Below are 22,112 nucleotides of genomic sequence, written 5' to 3'. Positions count from 1 at the left end.
CCTATGAAGAGATTTGTTTTTGCCCTTGGGGACTCATTAGAACTGGACAGAATTTCATGGTGATCAATATGAAAAGCCATATGTGCAGACTTGATCCTGAAGATAACTCACAAGAAAAAGAGTGTGACTGAGCAACAAATCCCTTGGCGTAGAGACAGGATGCAGGAGACCCGAAAAAGTCATCAGAGGAAAGGAGGATTTCCTTTCCCATTATCCTATCACAATGGGTTATCTAAATGTCATCCCTATACTAACTCTGGTTAACTGTGAGAACGCCATTACATTCAGGATTTCTATCTTTTATCAGAGCACTGTATAAACATACACAATTCTTCTGCTATTCTTTGAATATATTCTGTGCTAAGCCTTCTTAAAAAATCTGGAGAGCAACTATTGCCAGGAGTCTGACTTATGTGGTTACTGACAGTCAGGCATTCCATTGGTGTTTCTTGCAGGGTCTGCCTGTAAGCTTGGGGTTAAGGCAGTGACTGTCATAACCTGCCCAAGATCCTGTTAGGATAACTTCATGTGAGGCACTCTCAATACAGGTTCTTGACAACCCAAGGGCACAAGCAAGCTGCAGGAGCACCCAACAACACACCTGATCATCAGTGGTTATGTATACAAAAAAATCACTTCACCAGTGGTCGAATGAACATTTGGGCATTAGAGCACCATGTGGATCTATGGTTGGAAGACATTCACAACACTATTTATAGTGCATAGCGTAAAACCACCCGGGTGAACGTGGCAAAAAATTTGCTTTTAGTAAGCCTCTTACCCCAGTTGGTTGTGTAAGCTCACACACAACAATGTTCAGCGTGGGTGAGTAATATGGTCCGGTCTGCAGCCTCCCAACCAAGTAGACAGCAAATGGGGATCGACTTCCAGAGGATGGCGGGTCTCCACGGCGCTGACCAAGGACGGACAAGTAAGGTAAGTAAAAAGGGATTTTATTGGGATAATGAAATGCGTTTCACCATGCTTGCACGGCTTCATCAGGCATCTGATGCCTGATGATGTCACACAAGCGCGGTGAAACGCATTGCATTATCCCAATAAAATCCCTTTTTACTTACCTGACGTGTCCGTCCTTGGTCAGCGCCGTGGAGACCCACCATCCTCTGGAAGTCAATCCCAATTTACAACACTACTTAGGCAGGATAGGGGTGCAGCCTGCAACACACCTAATTTAGTAGGAACTATATAGATGAAACTATGGGATTGGGGTGTGTGCATCCACTTTATCACTGCCAGTCAGACCATTTGAACATTAGGATAGCTCCTTTGGGTCCATGACAGAAAAATTCCTGAACACGTCTTAAGTGCGTAGCCAGCAGGAAAAAGTGCAAGCAAAAGAGAGTTCTTAAAATGCAGTCTATAAAACTAAACCAAGTGCCCTATAGCTATATATAGCTATGGTATTACGGTATCTAAAAGCCCAGGGGCCTAGATAGTTGCCCCATGTGAAATTATTGTTCTTACTTAATTTCTGCAATAACACTGATCAGGAATTGATTATTTCTGTACTACAGACAGACATGGAGAACACTGTGGTCTGGTCACTTGAATCCTCTATGGCTAGCATCACGCTTGACACCTAATACATAACTATTATGCTTATTTTGAAAAATAGCAGAGTGGAAACATTTTCAGGGATCCATAACAGAATTAAACTTGCACAGATCTCTACTATGTGTTGCTCGTAGTTTACGTTCATCATTCTATCCTGTAGGACTCGAGGTTCCAGGCATCCTAATAAGGACATCAACACAAGTCGAGCTCAAGATGCCAAATCACAACTTGTCATGCCTACAAAATCAGGACTACTAGTATTTAAGAAGGCAAAGATGGTTTTGAAACATTGAAATGTTTTAAGTAGTGCCCCATTGTATACCTATGTTCGGAGGACCTTGATCGGGTCCAGGACACTGGCACCTCTGCTATACGGACTGGCTAAGTAGTGCTGTATTCAGTTTGTATTTATGGTTTAGTATCTATATACATGTGAGCATGACAGGAAACGTATCCAAAATTCTTTACAAGATCATTAATCAATCATGTAAAAACACAAGTACTCAATAAAGAGGCCTGTGTGCAATTCTTGAATATCATACATAAGCTCCAGTCTTTCAGAAAACTGGCAGGAAAAAAAACTTCTTTTTTAGGTTAGGGACTAACCAAGTGTGTGGGAATTACCTGAGGAAACATATCTCCAGTGGGGGAGGTTTCTGTTGCAGCAGTAGCTAAATGAGCCTTGCAAACAAACCGATTCAACTGGTATATGGGGCAGAAATGGAGGGCATCATAGTATTGATCCCCGATTCGCAGGATAGGGAATAAGTCTCTGATCACGGGGGTCCGACCGCTGGGACCCCCTGCGATCTTCTGTACAGGGCCCCAGCTCTGCTCCTGTATGTGACCTTTACCACCCAGCACATCAGCTGGTGGAAACATGCCCCCTTAGTTCATCTCTATGGGAGAGGCGGAGACACAGGACCCCCCGCCATCAGACAATTATCCCCTATTCTGCGGATATAGGATACATTTTTTTGCACTGGACATCATCTTTAACGCAAATGCACTAAATACTTATTCTACTTTACTTTTCTAAAAAAAAGACATGAAAAATGAAGCAGTTTGTTTCAAGTCTACCATGCGGATTTTGCATACACATCGCAGGATATATGAAAACGTAATGGTTTGAGAATACTGCCTTCAACTTTCATCGGGCAAACAAAAGCATAAAACACAGCTACATAAAGTGTCAAACACGTAAATGACTGACAACCAAGAGTCACTAACCCTCCGCGGTGTAATCATCTCATGTCTATTACATTTTCCTTCTCTGTTTCTATATCACCAGCTGCTGGAAAAGAGCTCAGCTATTTCCAAGGCCTTAAATCTATTACATCAACTGGTAAAGTGCAAGGTATCATTTTTTTCATTAAGTCATTTAATCAGACAGTGACTCCGTCCATGATGTATTCAAGATGTCAACTCTGCTGACAAGTAAATAGTCTTATTCGGACGCCTTAGAGATCAGACAAAAATAAAGCACATCCTTAGAATGGAATCTGTAGAGAAGGAAAAGCCTAATTTAAGGCCATTACAGACGGGTTTGTTTATTTTTATTGTGCTGTAAAGTGGAAAACTGATCTGCAAATGTAGATAAAAAGTAGGTGAAATCCAGAAAAATGGTGTATACCTTCACCAGCTGGATAACTTCAGGTGTCACCTGCACATTCAGCCAATACTTAATCTTTAGTAAGGGTACGTTACTTATGGTAATTTACCAGCTGCATTTTACATCTCCCCACTTCAAACTTTTCGTCTGAAAAAATTCTCTTTATTTCTATCCTCTCTTGCCTGTTTCTTGGTGTGTCATTATACTGTTTTTCTCTGACGGTATACTTCCTACCCTGAAATAATTCTCCTTTTTGTAATTACTTAGGGTGCAGTCACATCACGATTTTACCATCCTACTTCTTCTCACGATTTTTAACTTTGAAATCGTACAAATCTGCATGTCAAGTTGTATCCATTGACTTCCATTCATTAATGATAGACAACAAATGCATCAGTTTTGATCCGCATCCGATTTTGCACGATTTAAGATCGGAGGTAAAATCGTGGTTGACCACGAATTTTCGTCCGGATTCTAAATCTGATCGAATTTGTGTCCGATTTTTTTTATTATTGATGTCTATGTAAATCACATGGAATCGTGTAACTGAACGATTCTATCAGATTAATCGCACACAATTTTTTAGTATACATGCGCAGTAGACTTCAAAACACATAAACTTAACTTTATTGCCATTGGCATACATATTAATTTTAAAAACAGGATCAGATTTTTTTGGAAAATCGGATGGATTTATCATCTGTACAATTTTTGGATACGATTTTAAAATCGGATAGCAAAGAAATTTTCACATACGATTGTATACAATTTTTTGCAATCCGATTTTGTCCGATTTTACGGTCCGATAATCGGATGGTTAAATCGTGATGTGAACCTAGCCTTACTACTGAATTTGGAATTTATTATCCTATATGCACATCATGTAGGTCATGTATTAAGAATTGCATATAGGATGAGAAGTCCGCAAATTATTAGGTAAAAAAAAAAAAAATTAGATAAAACTAAAAAGGACCTTTATATGTTGTAATTTTGACTGCATATATTTATTTCACAGTGCATCTTCCCTGTTGGTTGGGACAGATAGGCTCTGTCCTTCCTATTTTTCTGTATGTTGCAATATTTAAAAATCCCTATAAATTTTAATAAAGTTTTACGGCATTTATGAAAAAAAAAAATTTCCAATGTGCTTGATGTTAAAATCTGCACATTGTAGTTTATTCACTTCAGTTCAAGTAGATCATTCTTTTTATGCTGCCTTCAGTTCTTGCATTGTTAACAGAGAAAACAAAAGCTTGATCTCAATACATGCAATTAAAGAATTATATAAAAAGGTACATGAATACGCTATACTTCTAATAAAAGCGGCAAAAAAATTATATCACAACACACAACAGAATGAATCTAAATTTTTTTACTGATAACAAAAACAAACATAAAATTACCCATAAAAATGTTCACACAAAGGACACTTTAAAAACAATGATGGGAAGCATGAGATATGGGTTTAATTTCAGATACATGGAGTGCTGTGACATTATTTAGATAGATAGATATGAGATATATAGATATGAGATATATAGATATGAGATATATAGATATGAGATAGATAGATAGATATGAGATATATAGATATGAGATAGATAGATATGAGATAGATAGATATATATGAGATAGATAGATATATATGAGATAGATAGATATGAGATAGATAGATATGAGATAGATAGATAGATATGAGATAGATAGATAGATATGAGATAGATAGATAGATATGCGATAGATAGATATGCGATAGATAGATAGATATGCGATAGATAGATATGCGATAGATAGATATGCGATAGATAGATATGAGATAGATAGATATGAGATAGATATGAGATAGATAGATATGAGATAGATAGAAATGAGATAGATAGAAATGAGATAGATAGAAATGAGATAGATAGAAATGAGATAGATAGATATGAGCTAGATAGATATGAGCTAGATAGATATGAGATAGATAGATATGAGATAGATAGATATGAGCTAGATAGATATGAGATAGATAGATATGAGATAGATAGATAGATATGAGATAGATAGATAGATAGATATGAGATTTATAGATAGATATGAGCTAGATAGATATGAGCTAGATATGAGATAGATAGATAGATATGAGATAGATAGATATGAGCTAGATAGATAGATATGAGCTAGATAGATATGAGATAGATAGAGATAGATAGATAGATAGATATGAGATAGATAGATATGAGATAGATAGATAGATAGATAGATAGATAGATAATCAGAAGAGGAGCAGCACATTCAGGGTAAAGCAAGGTGCACAGTGCAGGCTGAATCAAGGCTCAAGTCCCAAGACTAGATAGGATAGATAGATAGATAGATAGATAGAATAAATAGATAGAATAAATAGATTGATGAATTTAACCCTCTATCTTGTGCCCCCAAACTGTTTATAAAGTGTCCATTATATGCATGTTTTATGGGTAATTTTTTTTCCCTTCATTTCTATTACATTATGTATTGTGGCATCACTTGGTTGGTTCCTTTTTTTTTATTATTACATTTTTTCATACATATATACAGAAAGAACAAAAGAAAAAAGGAAATACCATATACTATACTCTTAACCAGGAGCTTATCATCATTCCGTCGATATAATCCTAATAATTACCGTATAATAAACATAACTTCAAGTACTACCCATCATACCAACTTATATACAGACAAACACAAACACACATAAACACAAAAGCGCAGAAGTATATACCTAACAGAGATAAGACTGCAATGACTGAATTGTGTTAGAAGGGACCCAAACAAATCCTGACAGATCCTACTGAGGTTCTTTAGGCTTTTGCTTTCTTTGGACAGCAACAACAGCTCTGCAGACCACTGTATTCTTGCCATAAAATAGAATTACCAGTTGGATAGAAATAAAACACCAATATGAACAGTGTAGGATTGCTAATTGAATATTTTGCTTATTACCTTTGAATACGTCTGTGATCCCATTATATTATGTTGATCCGGTTGTTGTTCTTGTGACTAAATCTGCTATATAATAGTTTGACTAATGATAAGCAATTTCCCCAAAAAACACTAATTTTACTTAAAGGGGTACTCTATATTATAATTATTTTTATTTTTTTTAAAGAAAATTGTATAGTACTTTCCAGTCTAACCAAAATGTTCTCTGCTGCCACCTCTCTTATTTTGATGACCTCTAACTTTTTTATTTTTCCGTATAAGCGGCGGTATGAGGGCTCATTTTTTGCGCCATGATCTGTACTTTTTTTTATACCACATTTGCATATAAAAAACTTTTAATACATTTTTATATTTTTTTTAAAAAAATGTATTAAAAAAGTTCACCGTATGGGATCATTAACATTTTATTTTAATAGTTCGGACATTTACGCACGCGGCGATACCAAATATGTCAATTAAATTTACGCTTTTTGGGGGTAAAATAGGAAAAAACGGACGTTTTACTTTTTCATTGGGGGAGGGGATTTTTCACTTTTTTTTACTTTTACATTTTTTTCCATTTTTTTTTACACTTGAATAGTCCCCATAGGGGACTATTCATAGCAATACCATGATTGCTAATACTGATCTGTTCTATGTATAGGACATAGAACAGATCAGTGTTATCGGCGATCTTCTGCTCTGGTCTGCTCGATCTCAGACCAGAGCAGAAGACGCCGGGAGCCGGAAGGAGGAAGGTGAGGGGACCTCCGTGCGGCAGTCTGAATGATCGGATCCCCGCAGCAGCGCTGCGGGCGATCCGATCATTCACTGAAATTGCGTACTGCCGCAGATGCCGGGATCTGTATTGATCCCGGCATCTGAGGGGTTAATGGCGGATGCCCGCGAGATCGCGGGTGTCGGCCATTGCCGGCGGGTCCCTGGCTGCGATCAGCAGCCGGGATCAGCCGCGCATGACACGGGCATCGCTCCGATGCCCGCGGTTATGCACAGGACGTAAATGTACGTCCTGGTGTGTTAAGTATCACCGCACCAGGACGTACATTTACGTCCTGCGTCCTTAAGGGGTTAAGTCATCTTGTTCTAATACAGTGTTCCCCATCCAGTGTGCCTCTAGCTGTTGAAAAACTACAATTCCCAGCATGCCCGGACAGCCTTTGGCTGTCCGGGCATGCCGGGAGTTGTAGTTTTGCAACAGCTAGAGGTACGCTGGTTGGGAAACACTGGTTTAAAATGACAATTTTCCAAACACTAACAGAAGCGATAACAAAATCTGTCACCAAGAGAAGATATAAATGGGTAATAAACTATAAGGCTGGGTTCACATGTGGTCAGCATTTTTGGTCAGGGAAAAAAAACTTTAATGGAAAGATTTGCACTTTCTTTCAGTTTTTTGGCTAAAAATACTGACTAGAATACCTTGTGTGAACCCACAAAAATCCTATTGTATGCTGCGTCAGATAACAGCTAGATGACAACCCCAACGTCCACTGTAATGATGGTCACAGACAATTGTCACCAAAGATTTAGACAACCGAGAGGTCTAAGAAACGGCTGGAAAGACCAATAAACAATACTTCTACTAGACGGGGGAGATGATCTCAAGACAAAGTATCTGATCGCATGCAAATATGACACCCACTGCAGCACTTAGAAGCTTGTTGATATACAATTCAATTAACTTGTGAAGGTACTTACCATTCTTGCTGACATCTAGTTCCCTGAGATTAATGAGATTTGCTATAGATGCTGGCAATATTGTTAGGTCATTGTCTGGCAAACTCAGCTTGTGCAGAGACTGGCAGTTGAATAGTTGCTATTGAAAAAGAAAAAACAGAGAAAAAACATGGCAGTCAGCTTACATTTTCTACTTCACAGCTGATGGTGGGAAAACAGAGAACAAAACAATACGCAAAAGGCACAATGGGGTTTAGGGTTGCAGCGCTTACAGTGCAGGAGTTTTATACCATGATATGTGGCGGTGTATGGTACAGGCCACAGAATCTCAACTCTTGCTTTTGCCCAAGACTTCGAGTATGTGACTCAAGGTTCCACACTGATCAGCGCACACTTCTTTTTACTCAATTTTTACACTTGAAAGAAATGCTGGACATTTCACCGCGCAGGCGCATGTAAAATCCCCGGCAGATTTTTATAAAACTTCATCCAAATGCTTGAGACTGCACAGATATATGAGCATTTTATATATTTTCTGATTCCCGGTATCAAATACTCGTGGCAGCCCCTTTGAGTTTGAGGGGGGTTATCCAGCTATTAAAAACGTATCCCCTATCTACAGAACGGGGCCCGAATTTCCTTGCTGAACCCTTTGGCCTCTACCTTTCAGGATGTACATGTCTCAGCAATGACGGCCCGCTCAGCCAATCACATGCCGCAATGGTGAACTGCCTTAGTCGGCGATTGGCTGAGCGGTCTGTTACTGTTGAGACGTGTACATGCCTGAGGGTTCACAGGGGATAGTCAGGTCCTGTCCTGTGGATAGAGGGTAAGTTTTTAATAGCTGGATAACCCCTTTAATGGACCAAACAGTCTACTATTGACCAATTTCACTCCATATCGCATAGTTTACCAAGCTTTTGCAGTCCTAACAGTTATTAGTAGATTATGTTTTTATCCATTACAGTTTGTCATTTCAGATTACTTTACGTCCTCTGTACACTCCAAATGGAAACTTGCCCTAAGCTCAGCTCCAAAGTGAGTAGAAACTAACTGGTAAGATCTCTTTTACAGACAAGACACACAAATAACAAAAGATCCTACTCCCCTATATCTCAGAAGTGCTTTGCCTGTGTTCCTGCACTCTCTCCCTCATACCCCCCTCCCCTCTTCATAGACTTGTATGAGCAGTGTAACATGATCTCTCAATGAAACAAGGAAATCCATCCCCTTCTAGATCTCTGTTGGAGATAAACAGAAAAGTGGTAGGGGATGAAATAAGCTCAACTGGTGGAGAAGGAAGCATTTTTCTATAATAAGATATATTACAGAATTCCTTATATTTATATAAGAAACCTTATCCTATACAGTTGTTTGTAATGATTGGTTGAAGTATACATCGGAATACCTTTTTGATTATGCAAATGGGCCCTAAGAGCAAAATCCTAAATGAATAAAAAATATTTTCTAAGACGGTAAGGAAAATGTTCATAATGCTGTATGTAAATAAAGAACACTTTGTAGAATTAAAAAAATATTGCAACTTTGGTTGCTAAGGGCAACTGGGCAACTTTTCTTCCTGACAGGTTTTGATAAATCTCCCCCAATGTCTCTATATGAACGGGTTAAGCTGCAGTACCAGGACATGGATGTGTGTTTTATTGTGCTGGTATTGCATTCTTTGTTGCGCTTATCAGTAGGGATCAATGAGCATGTGACCACATATGTAGTTTACCCTTATGATAATTGTGGTAGCCTGGGGGGTGTAGGGTATGGGGAGTGTAGCTGTGCGGTAATTAAAGGGTGCTTGTTAACCCTTTCTATTCGTGATGCCAGGGTGAGGGCTCCTCAATAAAGCTTTTCCTACCGCCGCCCTTCCCAGGAACGATAGGGAGGTAGATGATAATAGGTTTAAGATAGGTAGTAATAATGGATTGTCCACAACCGGAGAGCTTCTGTAAACAGCGTCAACTTTTACTGAAGATTTTCTGTCCGCTTCATTAACATAACAGTCTCCTAGCATAACAACAGCTTTTCCTTGATGATTGACAATGGTTGGGACTTTAGCATTAAGAGTCTTTTAGTCTTTTGCGCTGTTCCACTGGATTTAGGGGAATTCGTTGCGGTCCAGTAGTCACGCTAGCATTAACAGGAATTAGACTTGAACTCACGATTTTTGGTTCTACTGAGGTCGTAGGTTTTGAGGCCTAGCGTGTCTTTGAAAGTTGTGTAGCACCGTCCTGTTAGTCCAGCATCCATGAGAGCAGCAACCCAAGAGAGTGATAATTGGACGCAGCTCCCTTATATGGGCAGGGGCTGGACTAATGCTAATTGGTCCAAACGGATGTCAATCACCATTACAGAGATTTGTGGGAAACACGTGACCCAAGGACCTCCTAAGGTCCTACAACATACCATAGAGGTTACTAGCGTGGTCACATGACCGAAGGTCCTGCGACACTGAACAAGGTAAGTACTATACATTAATATAGAACAGATATAATTATTAAATATATACACAGGGATGTGGAAATTATATCGCCCAATGCCCGAGACATGCAGTTTTGGGCGCTGGGCAGGTGGATTCTTCCGGCATTTAGCCAGGCTTCGGGCAAGCAGCTCTAAATGCCGGAAGAATTTGAAAAATGTGTGCAGCGTTTGTATTGTACCTGCGGCCTCCTTCCTGAAGCGGTGCGCACTATCCGTGACGTCATAGGAAGCGCAGGACGCCGGGACGCATAGGCAGCGGCGTGACGCTGACGTCCCGTGCCGCGCCTGGGATGACGTCACCTGACGTGTGCATCGTGCATCCCCCGGCCCGCACATCGTGCATCCCCCGGCCCGCACATCGTGCATCCCCCGGCCCGCGCATAGTGCATCACCCGGCCCAAGCATCGTGGATCCCCAGGCCCGCGCATCGTGGATCCCCAGGCCCGCGCATCGTGGATCCCCAGGCCCGCGCATCGTGGATCCCCAGGCCCGCGCATCGTGGATCCCCAGGCCCGCGCATCGTGGATCCCCAGGCCCGCGCATCGTGGATCCCCGGCCCGAAAGCAAGGTCCTGCGATCTTTACAGGCAGCAGTAAGTGTAAAACGTCCATAGAGATATTTTTGTAAGGGGGTATGCTTGTTTAAATAGGAACCCTACCTGGGTGATCATGTATATCTGGGGGCCTGTACACCAATTGGGAACCCCTATCTCTTTATCAGGGGGGCTCCAGCTGTTGCAAAACTACAACTCCCAGCATGCTCGGACAGCCAATGGCTGTCTGGGCATGCTGGGAGTTGTAGTTTTGCAACAGCTGGAGGCTTCCTGGTTGGAGAAACAGCGGTATACTGGCTGCACAGTGTTTCCCAAGCAGGGTGCCTCCAGCTGTTGCAAAACTACAACTCCCAGCAACATGTTGGACTATATAGTAGTATATAGTATAGATAAGGGTTTCCCAACCAGGGTGCCTCCAGCTGTTGCAAAACTACAACTCCCAGCATGCTCGGACAGCCAATGGCTGTCTGGGCATGCTGGGAGTTGTAGTTTTGCAACAGCTGGAGGCTCCCTGGTTTCTAGAAACAGCGGTATACTGGTTGCACAGAGTGTCACAGCTCACTTCCCCACTGTGACACACAGGTCCCAGCACATAGAAGATGCCCTATTATCCTTATGTGCGGGCGGCGAAAATGCACGTTTATATAAAAAAACATACCATTTATTCGGTATGAACAGGTATACCGCCCAGCCCTAGGGGTCATATATATCTGGGGGCCTGTACACCTATTGGGAACCCCTATCTCATCATCATCGCCCCCCCGCAGCGCGATCGCGGGGGGAGATCCACTATAGAGGTAGCCGGAGGGCTTACCTCTGCTTCCTGCTGTCCCGCTCTGTCATTGATAGATCCTGGCTGGTCCAGGCTCTATCAATGGATCACAGAGCACACAGATCAATGGAGTTCAATAGAACTCTATTCATCTGTATGAGGAATCTAATGATTCCTCCTATAAATCTAATAAAGTGTAAAAAAAAAAAGTTTGAAAGACACACAGTAACCCAGTGGTCTTCAAACTGTGCCCCTCCAGATGTTCCAAAACTACAATTCCCAGCATGCTAGGACAGCTGTTAGCTGTCCGGGCATGCAGGGAGTTGTAGTTTTGCAACATCTGGAGGGCCACAGTTTGAAGATCGCTGCATTAACCCCTTCCATGTTAAAAGTTGAAATCACCCCCTTTTCTTATATAAAAACATGTAAACATAATAAAAATAAACATATTTGGTATTGCTTTGTCCGTAATTGTACAACCTATTAAAATATAACATTATGTATCCCGTACAGTAAATGTAAAAAAATACCAAACCACCGATTTGCAATTTTTATAATATCCCAGAAAAAAAGTTAAAAAGTCAGATCAATACCAAAATGGTATCGATACAAAAAACAGATTATGGCGCAAAAAAGCCCTCATACAGCCTGGTATGCGGAAAAAAATAAAGCTACAGGGGTTAAAAAATGGCAATTAAAAAATTTTTAAAAAGTTCAGAATTAGCAAAACATGACGTAAATTATACAAATCTGGTATTGCTGTCATCAGGCGCCTAAAGTATAAAACTAACATGTTACCTCAACCACAAGGTAAATGGCGCAGAAAAGAAAACCACCAAATCTGCTAAATTATCTTTTACTATTTCAATTTCACTTCACCTAATATATATTTTTTGGTTTGGAGAATATGTTATTGAAAAATTGAAAAATGTATCCTTATAGTAGGTAGTTATGGCTATTATAGGGCGAGGAGGAAAAAATCAGAGCGTAAAAGCGAAAATTGGCCCGGACAAGTGGATCGTCATGAGGGACAAGTAGATTTTGCTCCATGTTAGTCCCGAGGACAAGTCGTTTTTTTAATAAAATTTCCACACCCCTGTATACATTTATTATTACTAAAGATAAACTTTAGGAGAGGCTACTAGGGGCTGTCCCACCTGAGGAACACTACCTGAATGTAGTTACTCTGACTTTGTGGACCTCTACACTAGGTGCTGTGTGCAATACTGTACCGGGACACCACATAATGCATTCATGCAAATCCCCCCAAAAATTAGAGAGATCACATCATGATGGAACACACCATAATATTCCTTGTCATTGACCACAAGCTCTGGCCCCTTCCACTTGCAAAATCTATAGGTCAGGAGGTCATACATCTGGACTTTCACTAATGTCCTTTGCAAATGATTAGTCTTTTAAAAGGGTCAGACACAGCATACATGGCTTTAAACAGATTTGCATTTAAGATTACGTCATTGTTACAATGATGCTCAAATGAATAAAGCTACTTTGGGTTTGCTGCATCCGTAATTACAAAACATGCAGCCACTGCCACGTAACTTTATTTGACATTCTTATAGAAGCCTGGGCCAGTTTAAATAAGTTCATGCACTATATCAGTGGTCTCCAACCCACAGACCTCCAGATGTTGTAAAACTACAACTCCCAGCATGCCAAGACAGCCGTTGGCTGTCCGGGCATGCTGGGAGTTGTAGTTTTGCAACATCTGGAGGTCCCCAGGTTGAAGACCACTGCACTATATCTAAGGCATCATCTGTTCTGTGAAGAATCTGTGGCCCTCTACATGTAAATATGGGTGCAGCACACACGACGTGATATCTGCATGTGATATTTTGTTAATAAAATGAGTAGTGATCTATCAGCTGAGAAGAGAAGACGGTGCACTTCTTGTATATCTGCTGCCATCAATACAAGGAATGTGCTGCCTCCTAGGTTCATATTGTTTCCATAAATCACATTAGGCTCTAAGGCATATGTCTAGCTGTCACCACCTAACCCCATCAGTGATGATCTCATATTACGTTATCTTTGTCAGAATGGCCAAAAGATTTGTGGAAGAGCTGGTAACATTTGCAAGAAAACACAAACATTATGGGGGAGATTTATCGTTGCTTTTAGAGCATTTCTTTTTGTCTAGGTGTTGGCGCAGTTCAGGCGCAAGCAGTATATTTAGCGACTTTTATGCGTCTTTTGATATAGACAGTTTCACTCTTTTTTCCTACCCGTAGAACTTTTAATTTTTGACCATGCAGTGGTCACGTATTTATCATTTGCGACTTTTGTCAAAAGTCGCTATTTTGTGCACAAAGGTACTTTTTAGGCGCAAAGCTACACCACCTACCAGTAGGCGTGAGAATCGCTTCTACCTTCCACAATTCAACCTTTGACCCCTTGTGGACAACAGCTTCCCACTCCCCTTCTATGACAAGCACTCAGGAGCTGAGCGCAGGTCATAGCTGGCACCAGGACCCATCTCTAATGCCAGACATCACCGATCACGGTGATGCCCGGCTTTAACCCCTTAGACATCGCAATCAAATTTGATTGTAGTGTCTAAAATGCAAGTAATGATGTCCCGGCAGCTCTGTGAAAGTAAATAAAAACGCCTAACCTGCCAAATTCAGGACCCGGGAAAGTGTCTACTTCCCTCCCTCACAAGTCTAGAAAAAGTGTATGTGGTAGAGCTTTTCCCACCACAGCAGAACTGCGCAAAATTCATCATCCTGCTACACCTTCTTGATAAATAAGATAGACGCTAGTCACACCCACCACCCAAATAAACGTGGGTAAATAGTTCTACCGTAGGCATTATTTGATAAATCTGGGCCTATGTGTGTAAGGAATAGGAAGTGAAGTACAAGCATAGCTAGGAAAGCAGCATCACCCCCCCCCCCCCCCCCCCCCGCAACTGATGGGGCCGGGGCACATTGGGGGAGATTTATCAAAACACCTGCACAGAGGAAGAGTGGTGCAGTTGCCCATAGGAACCAATCAGATTGCTTCTTTCCTTTTAGACACGTCTCTTTAAAAATGAAAGAAGCAATCTAATTGGTTGCTATGAGCAACTGCACCACTCTGCCTCTGTTCAGGGTTTGATAAATCTCCCCCATTGTCTTTGTGCTCCGCTGACTTCTCTTCTAACAATCGGTGGAGGTGACAGCAAAAGCTGGTTGTTCTCATCATTTTCGGTCACAAAATACTGCCATATGGTGCCAAGATAATGCTTATATATACAGCTTACCTAAACCCACCACCTAGTGTTAAAATATGCAGTATCTAAATAATGCTACAATAATATAAAGAGGTGGTATATCACTTTATGAACAGTGGAGATCCAAACTCTGGGACCCCCCCTTACACAATCCCAATGAGTGGGACATATCGCTTGTGTAGTGATGAGTCCTCTTCCCTGTTTTGATGATCACTTTTTATTCACACAGTACACATCATTATGATGTGTACTGTAAACACTGTGATGTGTACTGTAAAAAAAAAAAAAAAAAAAAAAAAAAAAAAAAAAAAAAAGAATATTCGGCATAACGAATATATTTCGCTATATTCTAAATATTCGTGCAATCACGAAGTGCTGATATCCGTAATAAAAATCCACTATTCGAATATTCCCGCTCAACACTACTGAATGGATTTGGGTAAGGAATAGTTTGCTTTACTCAGGATCAGCCAGACTTACCACCTATATATTCCAATTAGTGAGGTCGATCCATCTGCCAGTTTCCCTTTAAGGAACCCATATAATATTGCAATTTACTTCCCCAAAAAATACCACCATAAATCCCCCTTAATTAAATCTAGGTTACTTTTAAAGGGGTACTCCGGTGAAAACCTTTTGTCTTTTAAATCAACTGGTGACAGAAAGTTAAACATATTTGTAAATTACTTCTATTAAAAAATCTTAATCCTTCCAGTACTTATTAGCTGCTGAATTCTACAGAGGAAATTCCTTTCTTTTTGGAACACTGATGACATCACGAACACAGTTCTCTCTGCTGACATCTCTGTCCATTTTACCAACCATGCATAGCAGATGTATGCTAAGCGTAGCATGGTGGCTCAGTGGTTAGCATTGCTGCCTTGCAGTGCTGGGGACTTGGGTTCAAATCCCTCTAAGGACAACAATAAATAAAGCGTTATTTTTATTAGAATAACGTCAGCAGAGAGAACTGTGGTCGTGATGTCATCAAAGAGCATTCCAAAAAGAAAATAATTTCCTCTGTAGTATTCAGCAGCTAATAAGTACAGGAAGGATTAAGATTTTTTAATAGATGTAATTTACAAATATGTTTAACTTTCTGCCACCAGTTGATTTAAAAGAAAAAAGGTTTTCACCGGAGTACCCCTTTAACCTGGGTTTTCCATCTTCAGGGACTGTTCATGACCCAAGGCTATTGCCCAATTTTCTCTGACCATGTGATCAGCCTTCGATGGCACATACTAGCAATATACTGTCAAGGTGTTAGATGGAAAGCCATTTTAAAGGTTTTATTTTTGGTAAAATGATGAGACTATGGCATGTTCATATGGTATCATGGTGGTAAGACTACACACCCACTGTGTATGATGAATCTGTATGTGACAGGACTGGAACATTTTATTTGTCTTGACTTCCTTCAAGAACAATTTGATGACATTATTCTGCCTGGGCAAATCAGGGAATGGGAGGAAAGGAAAAAAGTACCGTAATATAGGATTTCTCTATTTTGGTGGATTAACCTTGACAGCTCATTTCAATATAGAGAAAGCGCCCAGATATAAAGGTTGACAATTCTGAGATATGCCTGAGATAAGAGATACCGCTTAGGTTCCTATATGGTTACATATTATACAGCAGTTCCAATGCAGAAATTTTTCTGGGACTGAAAATTGGTCCCATGGGGTTGTTTTGGTGTCAAGCATGTGGATATCTACAAGCCCTGTTGCATCTGAATTCACCCTTACGTTCTAATATTGACCAGATTGTTTCTGGCAATACAGTGGTCCCTCAAGTTACAATATTAATTGGTTCCAGGGCGGGGGCCTCCAGCTGTTGCAAAACTACAACTCCCAGTATGCCCGGACAGCCTTCGGCTGTCCGGGCATTCTGGGAGTTGTAGTTTTGCAACAGCTGGAGGCACCCTCTTTGGGAAACACTGGTCTATGTAGAGGACAGAAGCTTCTTCAGGGTCCTGTACAGAACACGCAATGTCCTAAAAAAAAAAAGTAAAATGGAGCCGCCCTCACCTGGTGTCCAAAAGGAGCAGCTAACCCTGGTACAGGTAAAGTGTACAGAACATGTAATACCTCCCTGTACTGTAGGTGGCGCTACCAGACACCAGTCAGTGCATACACTTCAGTAATACAGGTAAAGAGTAGTACAGAACATGTAATACCTCCCTGTACTGTAGGGGGCGCTACCAGACACCAGTCAGTGCGTGCACGTTAGGATTACAGGGGTTTTACCAGTGAAATGTCCATTCTGATTGGTCGGTTCTTCCAGCCATTGACACGTTTCACAGATTCCATAGCATTGTATGTTGAGTCTGGTTTCAAGTTACAATGGTCCAGAAAAGACCATTGTATGTTGAAACTATTGTATGTTGAGGCCATTGTAAGTTGAGGGATCACTGTACCTTTATTCCCAGAAAGAGCATACATCTTATATACATTGAGAGGCACTGCAGCATTTGTATAAGGTCAGGACTGTGTCACACAATTCTCCACCCAGAGAGCAGACCAAAGCTATTATGTAGGACGGTAACATGGTGTGACACGGTTAGTGTGACATGCCTACTCCCAAAGTCAAATAAGATCATAAATACTAGATGACTTTGTATCTTCATATCCTTTATGACATTTATGAGTCTTCATGACTACAATTTATATCCAAGGTAAAACTTCACGTCAGGAAAAGTCTATTAACCCCTTAAGGACTCAGCCCATTTTGGCCTTAAGGACTCAGACAATTTAATTTTTACGTTTTCATTTTTTTCTCCTCGCCTTCTAAAAATCATAACTCTTTTATATTTTCATCCACAGACTAGTATGAGGGCTTGTTTTTTGCGCGACCAGTTGTCCTTTGTAATGACATAACTCATTATATCATAAAATTTATGGCACAACCAAAAAACACTATTTTTGTGGGGAAATTAAAACGAAAAACGCAATTTTGCTAATTTTGGAAGGTTTCGTTTTCACGCCGTACAATTTACGGTAAAAATTACGTATGTTCTTTATTCTGAGGGTCAATACGATTAAAATGATACCCATTATTATATACTTTTATATTATTGTTGCGCTTAAAAAAAATCACAAACTTTTTAACCAAATTAGTACGTTTATAATCCCTTTATTTTGATGACCTTTAACTTTTTTATTTTTCCGTATAAGCGGCGGTATGAGGGCTCATTTTTTGCGCCATGATCTGTACTTTTTTTTGATACCACATTTGCATATAAAAAACTTAATACATTTTTTAATAATTTTTTTTAATAAAATGTATTTAAAAAGTAGCAATTTTGGACTTTTTTTTTGTTTTTTACGTTCACGCCGTTCACCGTACGGGATCATTAACATTTTATTTTAATAGTTCGGACATTTACGCACGCAGCGATACAAAATATGTCTATAAAATTTATTTTTTACGCTTTTTGGGGGTAAAATAGGAAAAAATGGACGTTTTACTTTTACATTTTTTTACTCTTGAATAGTCCCCATAGGGGACTATTCATAGCAATACCATGATTGCTAATACTGATCTGTTCTATGTATAGGACATAGAACAGATCAGTGTTATCGGTTATCTTCTGTTATGGTCTGATCGATCTCAGACCAGAGCAGGAGACGCCGGGAGCCGGACGGAGGAAGGTGAGGGGACCTCCGTGCGGTGTTCTGAATGATCGGATCCCCGCAGCAGCGCTGCGGGCGATCCGATCGTTCATTTAAATCGCGCACTGCCGCAGATGCCGGGATCTGTATTGATCCCGGCACCTGAGGGGTTAATGGTGGACGCCCGCGATCCCTGGTGGGTCCCAGGCTGCGATCAGCAGTCGGGATCAGCCGCACATGACACGGGCATCACTCCGATGCCCGCGGTTATGCACAGGACGTAAATGTACGTCCTGGTGCGTTAAGTACCACCGCACCAGGATGTACATTTACGTCCTGCGTCCTTAAGGGGTTAAAGGGGTATTCGAGGAAAAAACTTTTTAGATATATATATCAACTGGCTCCAGAAAGTTAAACAGATTTGTTAATTACTTCTATTAAAAAAAATCTTAATCCTTTCAGTACTTATGAGCTTCTGAAGTTAAGGTTGTTCTTTTCTGTCTAAATCCTCTCTGATGACACCTGTCTCGGGAAACGCCCAGTTTAGAAGGGGTTTGCTATGGGGATTTGCTTCTAAACTGGGCGTTTCCCGAGACACGTGTCATCAGAGAGCACTTAGACAGAAAAGAACAACCTTAACTTCAGAAGCTCATAAGTACTGAAAGGATTAAGATTTTTTTAATAGAAGTAATTTAAAAATCTGTTTAACTTTCTGGAGCCAGTTGATATATATAAAAAAAAGTTTTTTCCTGGAATACCCCTTTAACTCTGTTTTTCCCGCACAAGCTTCACTAGGGTCAAATTTTAACGCAATGAATGACTAAATGGCACTGACTAAGGTATGACTCAATATCGTACACTATAGGCTCTTATAATCCAGCTCCTTTTTAAGGCTTCATGCATAGTCATCTCATAGCTCTATTTTATACAGAGCTATAACAGGATTCATAGGGTCTTTACTGTACTTCCTTATCCCTCAGATTTAATGTGGAAATTGTGGCCTGTCCCATCAGGACTTATTCTCTCCTAAATGCTATAGGGAAGAATATGCATATAACAAAGGCAGTAATACAGCATTCATACAGTGCCATAGATTCCCTGCATGTATGACACGCTAGTTCAACGCTTTCTTATTTTACACAAAACATTTTAAAGGATATGTACATTTTTGAAAAAAAGTTATAGTAGCCTGTAGGTTTTAATTGGTGGGATCAGAGTTTAGAGAAATCCAATGATCACTTAAACAAAAGGGCAGTAGCATGTAGCTGAGTGCTGTGCACCCTAACGGCATGATTACATGGCTGATACCTGTGTGTTTTTGACACAGAAACGGCAACGATTGCCACCTCGAAAACCAAGCCATACAAAACTCTGCTTCCTTTGACTTTCATAACTGTATTACAGCCTTTGTTATATGCATATTCTTCCCTATAGCATTTAGGAGAGAATAAGTCCTGATGAGACAGGCCGCTAAGTGTTTGGTGTCCTTATCCACAACAAAATTCGTAGAACTACTATGAATCCGTATACTGCATGCTCAGCAGACACAAAAAAATGTTACAAAAAGTCACAGTTCCTGCCTTCGTGACTGATAGTGGTCTCCGCACCTGGTCCACTCCCTATCCCATATTACACATTTTTTGAAACAGGTAACATATAAATCAATTTCCATGAAGCAGAATAATGTTTGGAAGGCCTGGGAGTTATTTCAATTAAAACAAGGAATGAATAAAAAATAAAACAAAATACACCAAACTACCTTAGCCTTAAAATAGCCTGTCAGCAAGTTCCCCTTCAGATGACAGCTATCTCTCATGACCCATTTATATATATATATATATATATATATATATATATATATACACATATACACACATATATATATATATATATATATATATATACACACACACACACACACACACATATATACATACACACACATACACACACACACACACACACATATATATACATACACACACATACACACACACACATATATACATACACACACATACACACACACACAAATATATACACAAATATACAGTCATGGCCTTAAATGTTGGCTCCCCTGAAATTTTTCTAGAAAATGAAGTATTTCTCGCAGAAAAGGATTGCAGTAACACATGTTTTGCTATACACAGGTTTATTCCCTTTGTGTGTATTGGAACTAAACCAAAAAAGGGAGAAAAAAAGCAAATTGGACATAATGTCACACCAAACTCCAAAAATGGTCTGGACAAAATTATTGCCACCCTTAACTTAATATTTGGTTGCACACCCTTTGGAAAAAATAACTGAAATCAGTCGCTTCCTTTAACCATCAATAAGCTTCTTACACCTCTCAGTCGGAATGTTGGACCACTCTTCCTATGCAAACTGCTCCAGGACTCTCTTATTGGAAGGGCACCTTTTCCCAACAGCAATTTTAAGATCTCTCCACAGGTGTTCAATGGGATTTCTATCTGGACTCATTGCTGGTCACTTCAGAACTCTCCAGCGCTTTGTTGCCATCCATATCTGGGTGCTTTTTGACGTATGTTTGGGGTCATTGTCCTGCTGGAAGACCTAAGATCTCAGAGCTTTCTGACACTGGGCTGTACAGTGCGACCCAAAATCTTTCAGATTTCATAATGCCTTGCACACATTCAAGGCACCCAGTGCCCGAGGCAGCAAAACAACCCCAAAACATCATTGAACCTCCACCATATTTCACTGTAGGTACTGTGTTCTTTTCTTTGTAGGTCTCATTCCTTTTCGGTAAACAGTAGAATGATGTGCTTTACCAAAAAGCTCTATCTTGAGCTCATCTGTCCACAAGATGTTTTCCCAGAAGGATTTTGGCTTACTCAAGTTCATTTTGGCAAAATGTAGTCTTGCTTTTTTATGTCTCTGTGTCAGCAGTGGGGTCCTCCTGGGCCTCCTGCCATAGCATTTCATTTTATTTAAATGTCGACAGATAGTTCGCACTGACACTGATGTTCCCTGAGCCTGCAGGACAGCTTGAATATCTTTGGAACTTGTTTGGGGCTGCTTATCCACCATCCGGACTATCCTGCGTTGACACCTTTCATCAATTTTTCTCTTCGGTCCATGCGCAGGGAGATTAGCTACAGTGCCATGGGTTGCAAACTTCTTCATAATGTTGCGCACTGTGGACACAGGCAAATCTAGATCTCTGGAGATGGACTTGTAACCTTGAGATTGTTGAAATTTTTCAACAATTTTGGTTCTCAAGTCCTCAGACAGTTCTCTTCTCCTCTTTCTGTTGTCCATGCTTAGTGTGGCACACACAGACACACAATGCAAAGACTAAGTGAACTTCTCTCCTATTTATATGCTTTCAAATTGCCCACACCTGTTATATTGCCCACACCTGTTACTTGCCCCATGTGAGTTTAAAGGAGCATCACATGCTTGAAACAATCTTATTCATCCACAATTTTGAAAGGGTGCCAATAATTTTGTCCAGACCATTTTTGGAAGTTTGGTGTGACATTATGTCCAATTAGCTTTTTTTCCTCCTTTTTGGTTTAGTTCCAATACACACAAAGGGAATAAACCTGTGTAGAGCAAAACATGTGTTACTGCAACCCTTTTCTGTGAGAAATACTTCA

At 40.2% G+C, this 22,112-nt stretch overlaps 1 protein-coding gene across 7 annotated transcripts in view; it reads right to left on the bottom strand.

The window, feature by feature from the left end:
• Window positions 1-22,112, bottom strand: part of ERBIN (erbb2 interacting protein) — a 247,483-nt gene that overhangs the window by 77,461 nt on the left and 147,910 nt on the right. For all 7 annotated transcript variants that reach the window (XM_056541548.1, XM_056541546.1, XM_056541547.1 and 4 more), the window contains one exon: window positions 7,850-7,967. In XM_056541548.1, the coding sequence (XP_056397523.1) occupies window positions 7,850-7,967 (118 nt within the window). The remainder of the gene's footprint in view (window positions 1-7,849; window positions 7,968-22,112) is intronic.

This window comes from Hyla sarda, chromosome 1, assembly GCF_029499605.1.
Source record: "Hyla sarda isolate aHylSar1 chromosome 1, aHylSar1.hap1, whole genome shotgun sequence".
In the NCBI taxonomy this organism is placed as follows: Eukaryota; Metazoa; Chordata; class Amphibia; order Anura; family Hylidae; genus Hyla; species Hyla sarda.
Note: the sequence above shows the minus strand (reverse complement) of the source record. Positions and strands in the feature narration are given on the sequence as shown.